This window comes from Oncorhynchus keta, chromosome 26, assembly GCF_023373465.1.
Source record: "Oncorhynchus keta strain PuntledgeMale-10-30-2019 chromosome 26, Oket_V2, whole genome shotgun sequence".
Lineage (NCBI taxonomy): Eukaryota > Metazoa > Chordata > Actinopteri > Salmoniformes > Salmonidae > Oncorhynchus > Oncorhynchus keta.
Window position 1 is genome coordinate 28,119,948 of NC_068446.1, and position 12,682 is coordinate 28,132,629.

Below are 12,682 nucleotides of genomic sequence, written 5' to 3' on the forward strand. Positions count from 1 at the left end.
GTGGTACTTTGGCAACTGACCTTACACAGTCATGACACAAGTTGTTAATATGGAAAGCTAGTTGACTAATGGTACAGTCTACACACTGTCACGTTCTGACCTTTATTTCCTTTGTTTTGTCTTTATTTAGTATGGTCAGGGCGTGAGTTGGGGTGTGCAGTCTATGTGTGTTTTTCTATGTTGGGGTTTTGAGTTCAGCCTAGTATGGTTCTCGTTAGTTGTCTCTTATTGAGAATCATACTTTGGTAGCCTGGGTTTCACTTTTGAGTTGTGGGTGTTTGTTTCCGTGTGTGTGTTTGTTGCCACGCGGTACTGTTTCGGTTTCGTTTGTTTCACGTTTATTGTTTTGTAGTGTTCAGTTTATGTCTTTAAATAAACATTATGGACACTTACCACGCTGTGCATTGGTCCTCCGATCCTTCTCGCTACTCCTCCTCAGAAGAGGAGGATGAATGCCGTTACAGAAACACTCACCAACAAAGGACCAAGCAGCATGGTAAAGGGCAGCAGCAGGAGCGGCAAAGAACACATGACTCCTGGACATGGGAGGAGATTCTGGACGGCAAAGGACCCTGGGCACAGCCAGGGGAATATCGCCACCCCAAAGCAGAGCTGGAGGCAGCGAAGGCAGAGAGGCACTGGTATGAGGAGGCAGCACGGCAGTGCGGCTGGAAGCCCGAGAGGCAGCCCCAAAAATGTATTGGTGGGGGCACACGGGGAGTGTGGCGAAGCCAGGTAGGAGACCTGCGCCAACTTCCCGTGTTTACCGGAGAGAGAGAGGGACCGGGCAGGCACCGTGTTATGCGGTGGAGCATACAGTTTCCTCAGTGCGGTACATTCCAGCTCCTCATATCGGCCGGGCTAGAGTGGATATCGAGCCAGGTGCCATGAAGCCGGCTCTACGCATCTGGTCTCCAGTGCGTCTCCTCGGGCCGGCGTACATGGCACCAGCCTTACGCATGGTGTCCCCGGTTCGCCAGCACAGCCCAGTGCGGGCTATTCCACCTCGCCGCACTGGCCTGGCTACGGGGAGAATTCAACCAGGTAAGGTTGGGCAGGCTCGGTGCTCAAGAGCTCCAGATTTGATTTATTTCCTACCGATCTACACAACCTACTCCACATTTTCAAAGTGAAAGAAAAATTATAGAACATTTTCTAAATGATATACATTACCGTTCAGAAGTTTGGGGTCAATTAGAAATGTCCTTGATTTCAATGAAAACATACATGAAATTAGTTGCAAAATGAATACGAAATATAGTCAAGACGTTGACAAGGTTATAAATAAAATAAAAATATTTAAATAATAATTGTGTCCTTCAAACTTTGCTTTCGTCAAAGAATCCTCCATTTGCAGCAATTACAGCCTTGCAGGCCATTTTGAGCCTGTAATCGAACCCACAAATGCTGATGCTCCAGATACTCAACTATTCTAAAAAAGGGCAGTTGTATTGCTTCTTTAATCAGAACAACAGTTTTCAGATGTTCTAACATAATTGCAAAAGGGGTTTCTAATGATAAATTAGCCTTTTAAAATTATAAACTTGGATTAGCTAACACAACGTGACATTGGAACACAGGAGTGATGGTTGCTGATAATGGTCTTCTGTACGCCTAAGTAGATATTCCGTAAAAAAATCTGCCATTTCCAGCTACAATAGCCATTTACAACATTAGCAAAGTCTACACTGTATTTCTGATCAATTTGATGTTATTTTAATGGGCAAAAAATGTGTTTTCTTTCAAAAACAAAGACATTTCTAAGTGACCCCAAACTTTTGAACGGTTGTGTATACTGAACAAAAATATAAACACAACATGTAATGTGTTGGTCCAATGTTTCATGAGCTGAAATGAAAGATCCCAGGAATTTTAAATACGCACAAGAAGCTTATTTCTTACAGATTTGTGCACAAATTTGTTTACATCAATTTGGCAGTACATCCAACCGGCCTTACAACCCCGCAGACCACGTGTAAACACGCCATCCCAGGAACTCCACATCCGGCTTCTTCACCTGCTGGATCGTCTGAGGAGGGGTGGTGCTCAGGAGTATTTCTGTCTGTAATAAAGCCCTTTTTTGGGGAAAAACTCATTCTGTTTGGCTGGGCCTGGCTCCCCAGTGGGTGGGCCTGGCTCCCAAGTGGCCCTGCCATCTCAGCACTAGAGGCGTCACTATAGCCCCTGGTTCGATTCCAGGCTGTATGACACCCAGCCGTGATTGGGAGTACCATAGGGTGGGACACAATTGGCCCAGCGTCGTCCGGGATAGGGTTTGGCCGGGGTAGGCCGTCATTGTAAATAAGAATTAGTTCTTAACTGACTTGCCTAGTTAAACAAAGGTTAAATTGAAAAGTGGGTGGGCCTATGACCTCCCAAGCCCATCCATGGCTACACCACTGCCCAGTCATGTAAAATCCATAGACCAGGGCCTAATTCATTCATTTAAATTGACCGATAACCTTCTATGAAGTGTAACTCAGTAAAATCTTTGAAATTGTGGCATTTCGCGTTTATATTTTAGTTCAGTATAAAATTAGGATTTATCGATTGCATATGTCTTCACACCCCAGTTAATACTTGGTGGAAGCACCTTTAGCAGCCATTACAGCTGTGGATAACTTTGAATAAGATTCTACCAACCTTGCACAACTCTTAGGGCAAACTACAAGTAAATCCATTGTTTCTGCTCATCAAAACTGCTCATATATCCATGTTAAGAAAGTTTAAGTTAATTTACTGCATTTTTATACAATGTAAAAGGTAAAATGCTATTTGGAGAACAGCAAAAACAAGCAAAAATGTATCCAGCCATTATGACATTGGTTGCTGTGGCTTCACTCACATCAATCGATATACAAACACATATACAGTAATTGTATAACTAAACACATTAGCTATACAATTAGCCACTACACTTAAAGTCACATTAACTCAGCACCGAGATTAAAAACTATCATTTAATACGTAGAGAATTTTAAAAATGTATTTTAATAACAAAAGGTGAACAAATATGTTTGCTGTACATAACTTTTTGTTGCAGTTTTACAGCTAATTGCCTGCTATTCTATACATTTTGCCATGACTTAAGACTTATGCCATGTTAATACGATATCTGAGTGAGAGTGACTAACCAAATCAATGGGGGCCCCCTGGAGGTCAGGGCCCCTGGGCACGTGCTCTGTGTGCCTGGTCGGTAATTCGGACAGGTTACGTTGCTGGCTAGACTAACTAAACTAATTTACCAATCTAAAATGTTTGAACTGACATTGGGTAGTTGAGTGACTGTCAGTGAATGACATATAACAACAGGAAAACTGCTTATTTAAAAATACAAATATATATTTCACCTTTATTTAACTAGGTAAGTCAGTTAAGAACAAATTCTTATTCACAACTACGGTCTACCTCAGCCAAACCTGGGCCAATTGGACTGCTCCGCAACTCAGGAGCCTGGGAATACCATTTATTTATATGATCTTAAAGGGCATGTAGAAGCTATTCCTCAATGTCAGAAACGCAGCCGTGGTAACTTAGAACAACCCAAGAAAACATGACCAAATTAAATACATTTTTATAGAGCCAGTTTGCACTGTTCTGTGAAGGCTCCTGAGTTGCTCCTAGTACACAGCGTTGTATGAGATCTTCAGTTTCTTGACAATTTCTCGCATGGAACAACTTTCCTTCTCAGAACAAGAATAGACTGATGAGTTTCAGGAGAAAGTTATTTGTTTCTGGCCATTTTGAGCCTGTAATCGAACCCACAAATGCTGATGCTCCAGATACTCAACTAGTCTAAAGAAGGCCAGTTTATTGCTTCTAAAACAGGACAACAGTTTTCAGCTTGTCACGAATACCACCGAAGGTGGCTTCCCTTCCTGTTCGGGTGGCCCTCGGCGGTCGTCGTCGCCGGTCTACGAGCTGCTACCGATCCCGTTTTCCTTTTCGTTTGTTGTTGTCTAATTGTTTTCACCTGTTCCTTGTTGGAGTTTTGGGATGGGTGTTATTTAAGTTTGTTTAGCCCGTTGGTGTTTGTGCGGGCTTGTGGTTATTTTACGTCAGTGGTGTTTGTTGACTTTTGGGTTTTCGCTGTCCGGTATTTTTGTAACAGTGGTTTTGGGTTTGTTGCGCCTGTGGTTTGGGCTTCCCCCATATCTGTTACTGTGATTGAGGACATTAAAGCGTTTTTTCCTGTCTACCTTCTGCTCTCTGCATCTGACTCCACACCCATCCCTCTCCCGTCGTTACAGATGCCCGCACAACCATATGGAGTCAGCAGGAGCAGCGACCACCCCTCTCCCCATGATGGAGGAGAGAGTCCTTCCTCATACGTCCATCCTCCATCGCATCGGATCAGCGATGGATCAAATGATGGAGAGGATGGACCGTTGGGAGAGGAGTGGTCTCCCTACTACCCCACCTACCCTCCCACCAGCAACTCTACCATCTCCTTCAGCGGGATCCGGTGCCAGCGCTCTGCGCATCACGCCTCTGAGGGTGTACGATGGAGTGGCGGCGGGGTGCCAGGGATTCCTGTTACAACTAGTGCTCTACCTGGCTACCGTTCGGCCGGCTCCCTCGGACGAGGAGAGCGTGAGTGTCCTCATCTCCTGCCTGACGGGTAGAGCCCTGGAGTGGGCCAATGCCGTCTGGAACGGGTCTGACTCAGCGAGGGGTCACTACCTGGAGTTCACCCACCGTTTTGGGGCCGTGTTCGATCATCCTCCGGAGGGCCGAGCAGCTGGTGAGAGGTTGTTCCATCTCCGGCAGGGGACAAGGAGCGCGCAGGACTTCGCGCCGGAATTCCGGACCTTGGCCGCTGGAGCGGGGTGGAATGACAGGGCCCTGATAGACCATTACAGGTGTAGCCTAAGAGAGGACGTCTGCAGGGAGCTGGCTTGTCGGGACACTACGCTCAGCTATGATGAGCTGATCGACATGTCAATCCGGCTAGACCATCTGCTGGCTGCTCGCGGACATTCTGAAAGGGTCCTGTCAGTTCCACCTCCTGGTCCCCCCACTCCCACGATGGAGCTAGGAGGGACTGCATCTAGGGAGACCGGAGGAGGAGGCTCCTCCTGTACCCATTGTGGCAGGAGAGGGCACACTTCCCGTCGGTGCTGGAGGAGTCCATCTGGGAGTCAAGATGGCAGGCAGAACAGTCCTCAGTCACCCCAGCTGAGTCAGCACCACACTCTCCCAGAGCTTCCTGTTGGTCACATGTTTTTGTTAATTTGTTTCCTGAAGTTTTTCCCCTCTCTCCAGCATAAGGCGCTAGTTGATTCAGGCGCAGCGGGGAGTTTTATAGATTGCGGACTCGCCCAGAGGTTGAGGATTCCGTTAGTTAAGGTAGACCCCCCCTTCCCCGTGCACTCCTTAGATAGTCGACCGTTAGGGTCAGGGCTGGTCAGGGAGGCCACGATTCCTCTGGAGATGATTACGTGGGGGAATCATAAGGAGCGGATTAGTCTGGTCCTTATCGATTCACCTGCGTTTCCGGTGGTGCTGGGGATTCCCTGGCTGGCTATTCACAATTCTAGGCTTTTGTGGAGACAGGGAGCTCTCCAGGGGTGGTCTGATGAGTGTTCAGGCAGGTGTTTAGGAGTTTCCATCGGTGCGACATCGGTGGAGAGTCCAGACCAGGTTTCCACTGTGCGCATTCAGTAAGAAGAAGGAGACCCTATTAGCACCTCATCGACAGGGGGATTGCGTGATAAACCTCCAGGTAAACGCTGCACTACCCAGGAGTCACGTGTATCCTTTGTCCCAGGAGGAGACGTTGGCTATGGAGACATATGTCACGAAAGCCCTGGGACAGGGGTACATTCGGCCCTCCATGTCACCCGTCTCCTCGAGTTTCTTTTTCGTGAAGAAAAAGGAGGGTGATTTGCGTCCGTGTATTGATTATCAAGGTCTAAATTCCTTGATAATTCCTTGGGTTTTAGTTACCCACTACCTCTCATCACTATGGCGGTGGAATCATTTCACGGGGAGGGATTCTTCACGAAACTGGACCTCAGGAGCGCGTATAATCTGGTGCGTATTCGGGAGGGTATTCGGGCGTTTAGTACCACATCGGCGTTCCCATTCTGTGAGCTTGTGTGGCCTACCACTTTGCGGCTGAGCCGTTGTTGCTCCTAGATGTTTCCACTTCACAATAATAGCACTTAAAATAGTAGAATAGGACAATTTCTGAACTTGGTTGTGCATTCTGTGCTGTTTTTGTAGCAGTGCCTTGCTTTATCTTGGCCAGGTCGCAGTTGTAAATGAGAACTTGTTCTAAACTGGCCTACCTAGTTAAATAAAGGTTCAATTTAAAGAAATAAAATAAAAAAATAATTTGTAACTCCACAGTAAGGAACAAGTTGTTCTAAATGGTCAGATGGGAAAGCATGTGAACCCTTTGGAAATACCTGGATTTCTGCGTAAATTGGTCATAACGTTTGATCTGATCTTCATCTTGGTCACAACAATATATATATTTTTATTTTACCTTTATTTTACTAGGCAAGTCAGTTAAGAACAAATTCTTATTTTCAATGACGCCCTAGGAACAGTGGATTAACTGCCTGTTCAGGGGCAGACCGACAGATTTTGTACCTTGTCAGCTCAGGGATTTGAACTTGCAACCTTTCAGTTACTAGTCCAACGCTCTAACCACTAGGCTACCCTGCCAATAACACACAATCACTGATACGTTTTCATGTCATTATTGAACACACCGTGTAAACATTCACAACGCAGGGTGGGAAAAGTATGTTAAACCTTGGATTTAATAACTGGTTGACTCTCCTTCTGCAGCAATAACCTCAACCAAACATTTTCTGTAGGATCAGACCTGCACAACGGTCAGGAGAAATTTCGGACCATTCCTCTATACAACACTGTTTCAGTTCAGCAATATTATTGGGATGCCTGGTGTGAACTGCTCTCTTGAGGTCATGCCACAGCATCTCAAACGGGTTGAGGTCAGGACTCTGACTGGGCCACTCCAGAAGGAGAATTGTCTTCTGTTGAAGCCATTCTGTTGTTGATTTACTTCTGTGTTTTGGGTAATTGTCCTGTTGCATCACCCAACTTTTGTTGAGCTTCAATTGGTGGACAGAGAGCCTTACATTCTCCTGCAAAATGTATTGAAATGCATTTTTTCGTCGATGATAGCAAACTGTCCAGGCCCTGAGGTAGCAAAGCAGCCCCAAACCATGATGCTCCCTCCACCATACTTTAAAGTTGGGATGAGGTTTTAATATTGGTGTGCTGTGCCTTTTTTCTCCACACATAGTGTTGTGTGTTCCCTCCAAACAACTCAACTGTAGTTTTATCTGTCCACAGAACATTTTGACAGTAGCACTGTGGAAAATCCAGGTGCACTTTTGCAAACTTCAGATGTTTTTTGGACAGCAGTGTCTTCTTCCGTGGTGTCCTCCCATGAACACCATTCTTGTTTAGTGTTTTACATATCGTGGACTCGTCAACAGAGATGTTAGCATGTTCCAGAGATTTATGTAAGTCTTTTGTTGACACTCTAGGATTCTTCATAACTTCATTAAGCATTCTGGGCTGTGCTCTTGCAGTCATCTTTGCAGGACGGCCACTCCTAGGGAGAGTAGCAACAGTGCTGAACTTTCTCCATTTATAGACAATTTGTCTTACCTTGGACTGTCTCATTGATTGGACTCCAGGCTAGCTGACTCCTCACTCATTGGCCTAGGGGTTCACATACTTTTCCCAACGTACACTGTGAATGTTTAAATTATGTATTCAATATAGACAAGAAAAATACAAAAATGTCTGTGTTATTAGTTTAAGCACACTATGTTTGTCTACTGCTGTGACTTAAATGAAGATCAGATCAAATTTGATGACCAATTCATGTAGAAATCCAGGTAATTCCAAAGGGTTCACATACTTTTCCTTGCCACTGTATGTGCCAGAGCCCTTTATCAAAAAGGCTATTTTGTATCATGTTGAGATGAGCATATCCTCACATCAAATCAATTTATTTTTGTCACATGCGCCAAATACATCAATAAATTGCTTACTTTACAAGCCCTTAACCAACAATTCAGTTTTAAGAAAAATACCAACAAAAATAAATAAATAAATAGATAAAAAATAATAATAGATAAATAAATAAAATAAAAGTAACAAATAATTAAAGAGCAGCAGTAAAATAACAATAGCGAGGCTATATACAGGGGGTACCGGTACAGAGTCAATGTGTGGGGACACCGGTTAGTCGAAGTAATTGATGTGATATGTACATGTAGGTAGAGTTATTAAGTGACTATGCATAGATAATAACAGAGTAGCAGCAGCGTAAGGGGGGGCAGTGCAAATTTGATTAGATGTTCAGGAGTCTTATGGCTTGGGGGTAAAAACTGTTTAGGAGCCTCTTGGACCTAGACTTGGTGCTCCGGTACCGCTTGCCGTGCGGTAGCAGAGAGTACAGTCTATGACTAAGGTGGCTGGGGTCTTTGACCATTTTTAGGGCCTTCCTCTGACATTGCCTGGTATAGAGGTCCTGGATGGCAGTAAGCTTGGCCCTAGTGATGTGCTGGGCCGTACGCATTACCCTCTGTAGTGTCTTGCGGTCGGAGGCTGAGCAGTTGCCATATACCAGGCAGTGATGCAATCAGACGAAAGGACAGATTTCCATCAGTCTAATGTCCATTGCACGTGTTTTTTGGCCCAAGCAAGTTCTTCTTTTTATTTGTGTCCTTTAGTAGTGGTTTCTTCGCAGCAATTTGACCATGAAGTCCTGATTCACGCAGTCTCCTCTGAACAGTTGATTATGAGATGTGTCTGTTACTTGAAATCTGTGTAGTATTTATTTGGGCTGCAATTTCTGAGGCTGGTAATTCTAATGAACTTATCCTCTGCAGCAGAGGTAACTCTGGGTCTTCCTTTCCTGTGGCGGTCCTCACGAGAGCCAGTTTCATCATAGTACTTAATGGTTTTTGAGACTGCACTTGAAGAACTTTCAAAGTTCTTGAAATGTTCCTGATTGACTGATCTTCATGTCTTAAAGTAATGATGGACAGTTGTTTCTCTTTGCTTATTTGAGCTGTTCTTGCCATAATATGGACTTGGTATTTTACCAAATAGGCCTATCTTCTGTATACCACCCCTACCTTGTCACAAACGCATTAAGAAGGAAAGAAAATCCACAAATGATCTTTTAACAAGACACGCCTGTTAATTGAAATGCATTCCAGGTGACTACCTCATGAAGCTGGTTGAGAGAATGCCAAGAGTGTGCAAAGCTGTCATCAAGGAATAGGGTGGTTACTTTGAAGAATCTCAAATATTAAATATATTTTGATTTGTTGAAACAATTTTTTGTTACTACATCCATATGTGTTATTTCATATTGTTTATGTCTTCACTATTATTCTACAATGTAGAAAATAGTAAAAATAAAGATAATTATTAGGTGTGACCCAAACGTTTGTCTGGTACTGTATGTAAATAAGGTATTTCTGTTTTTTAATTGTAATAAATGTGCAAAAATGTCTAAAAACCTGTTTTTGCTTTGTCATCATTGGTTTCTGTGTGTAGGTTGAGCAGGAAAAACATGCATTTAATGAATTTTAGAATTTGTATGTAATGGAACAAAATGTAAAAGGGTCAAGGGGTCTGAATACTTTCCGAATGCAATGTACAGCACGAACTACATACATATCTGATAGGGTCCATTATCTGCTACCTGGACTTTAAAATGGATACTTTGGGATTCTGGTAAAGAAGACCTTCATCTATTTCCCTGGAGTCAGATTAACTTGTGGATACCATTTTTATGTCTCGGTATCCAGTATGATGGAAGTTAGAGTTAGTTTTGCGAGTGTTAGCACATTGACTGGACGTCTATGGTAATGCTAGCTGTTACCATAGACGTCCAGTCATTGTGCTAACGCTAGTTAGCAACTTCCTTCAAACTGCTTGGTATCCATTAGTTCATCTGACTCTGGGGAAGTTGATACATGGCTTCATTGTTAAAATCCCAAAGCATTCCTTTGATGTTTTATTTAAGAATAAAATAATTTGCCTAATTAGGCCTAAACGTTAGCCCAACTATGAATTAATTCCATTCCAGTCACTGCATAATTCTGCTTCAGGTTTTGGTATCGCCTTGTTTTCTGTCCCTGTGGGTGACAGAGGGAGCAGTAGCCTACTGAAGATGCTGTATTCCACCGTTAGTAGAGAAACAGAGCCTACCTTGACAAAGCACCTGAGGGGTAAACCACAGAAAAAAATTAGGCTACATATTTGTAATAACCCGATTAATGAGATTTTCCTTCCCGGAGAATCCTGAAGCTGGAGCATACTGGAAAGGGGGCGCATTCCAAACTGATGAACAGCCTTTTCTTTCAGTGAGACCCGAAGTAAAACGACGCAGCAATGACATTCTACTGGTAAGAGCACCAGCCGTGCGCAGCTACATCGAGCACAAAATAACTATTGTGGGGATAGATGATTGATAACGCAACTGCTATAGCGCAGGCCGGGAGACGGAAACATATGTAATTGTCTTATTGTACAGCTGGTTCAGTGACACTGGGTACTGCATGGATTGTTATTGCAATCAGTCCTTCTACATCAGCCACTTCTACCAGCAATTACACATTACTTTGATTCCGGACGGCTTGCGGAGGAGGAATATTGCTGCAGAGCTATAGGGGAATGCCATGTGTCGTGGCGCGACATAAGAAGCGCTTTGTGGTGTGTTTTCCACCGGGGACAGGTGGTGTTGGGAGGTAGCGGGTGTATATGAAAACACAACCCGGAGACAGTTGTCTTAAGGATGTCACGCTGCCGTACAGGAATTTTTTTTTGTTGCCAGAGACAGATGCGACAGAGAGGAGTAGGCTAGTAGTTTACAAATTAGGTTAGGATTAGGTTTGACGAAAACATCGGATCACTCTCTCCTCTTCTTACATACTGGATATTAATCCAGGGGAAATCAGACTGTAGAGAGAGGCAAGAACTGTGTAACCGCCGCGTTCCGGGCGCACCCTTTACGCGAAAATAAGCGGTAAGTGAACGGAGCTGTCCAACGTTGGGGTCCGGTGTTTGAGGGTGGTGGTGCGCGCTGTGGGACATTGCCTCCGGTCGCGCCATGCCGATGCATTGGGTACAATGGTGTTCCAAATATAATCAAATGTGATGATTTGTCAATGGTTTGAAAATGGCTCAAACGAATGTAGGGAACTTACTTGAAATTGGCCTTGGTATTTTCCCTCGGAGGGAGAGTTTCACAGTTATCACAATGACACACATTATTGCGACATAAATGTAAAATGTTGTTCAATTGCCTAATGTTAGTCTACCTAGTTTTTCTATCATTGTGTAGTTAGTTCTCGATTTCATACTGCGTAGCTCCATGTCCAAACCACATGAAGATTTCATGTTTTTTACAGACAGCGGGATTTATTAATTGTTGACTATAAAAAAAGCATGCTATGTTTATTCCTTCCCTATTTATAGAGAAGTAATTGACACTGACATGTTTACTATTTTCTAAAATAATAGGCTATTTATTTATTACTGTGCAATATCAGGCTATGATATATTTAGCCAATTAGCCTACTATTCCAATGCATTAAACCATATTATTCTTATTATTTGTTATTATTATTATTATTATTGACTAAATATAATTTAAAATGTTCTTAAAATGCACAGAAATGACTCCTTTTACTCTTCTCTCACACGAAGAGTTCAATAGCTATGAGGGCAGCAGCCCTCTCTGTGTTTGGTGTGTGTCCAGTGGCACTGCTGGTGGTTGTGCATGCTGATCTGTGATCCTGCCCAATGGCCCCCAGGTGTCCTTACACCTGTCCTCCCCTCGGGCTCCTCTCTCTCCCTTTACTCTGTCCCTCTATTTCTGAAGCAGCTGCTGCCTTTACAGGACACTGAGTTAGTGTCAAAATCTAATGTGCGTTTTTATGTGAGGGCTAATTTTGAATTGCTGGCACTGAGCTCCCCAAAGTTTCTTCTTTCAGGAGAAAGCTGCACGTTTTTGTTGTGCTTCCTGTTTCAAATTCAAATTGCCTTTGAGCTGCCTTTTGTTGGGCCCTGGGGTTTGTGGCCTGGAAAGGGAGACAAGTAAGTGAAGTCCCCAAGGGTCAGAGCATTCCAATAATGAGCCCAAGTGTAAGAGAGGAGAGTGGAAGAGAAAAGGGGGCTAGGGAGAGGAGACAGTTCTGTTCAGCCAGCAAAAGCTAAGATATAACAGCACAAGCCCTCCCCTCACTCACATGTGTCAATCAGGCTCTAAGGACAAGGGGCTCTTTAAAATCCCCTGAAAGGCCTCTCTTTCTCCCTGGGCTCTGCCACAGGTTGCAGATCTCACCTATACACAAATTAACTCTCCTGTTTCCCAGATGCTGGGCTATTGTCCTACAGTTCCAGCCTCATGTCATTGTTTTCTTTGCCTATGTGTAGAGGGAGAGAGAGAAAGAGAAATTGAGAAAATAGAATGGAATAGAGCGAGTAAGAATGGGAGAAAATGGAAGAAGAGAGAGAGGGGAGGGCTACTGGCTTAGTGGGTGACTGTGCTGTGTGTTCTCATGGCTAAGGAGTTCCTCTACTACACCTTTCTCCCTGCTATTGCCTCCGACCTCCTTGTACACTCATCATCCCACTAGCACTGATTACACAACAACTATCATAAGGAATA

General features: G+C 44.0%; 1 protein-coding gene across 5 annotated transcripts in view; it reads left to right on the forward strand.

Annotated features, from left to right (window-relative positions):
• Window positions 1-10,161: 10,161 nt before the first annotated feature.
• Window positions 10,162-12,682, forward strand: part of LOC118359206 (semaphorin-6B-like) — a 150,629-nt gene continuing 148,108 nt past the window's right edge. For 2 of the 5 annotated variants that reach the window (XM_052480481.1, XM_052480482.1), the window contains exon 1: window positions 10,162-10,415. In XM_052480481.1, coding sequence (XP_052336441.1) covers window positions 10,287-10,415 — 129 coding nt within the window. In that variant the 5' untranslated portion in view covers window positions 10,162-10,286. Of the gene's footprint in view, window positions 10,416-10,436; window positions 11,036-12,682 lie in introns of those variants that run through there. The other 3 variants (XM_052480485.1, XM_052480484.1, XM_052480483.1) reach the window with 2 other exon arrangements.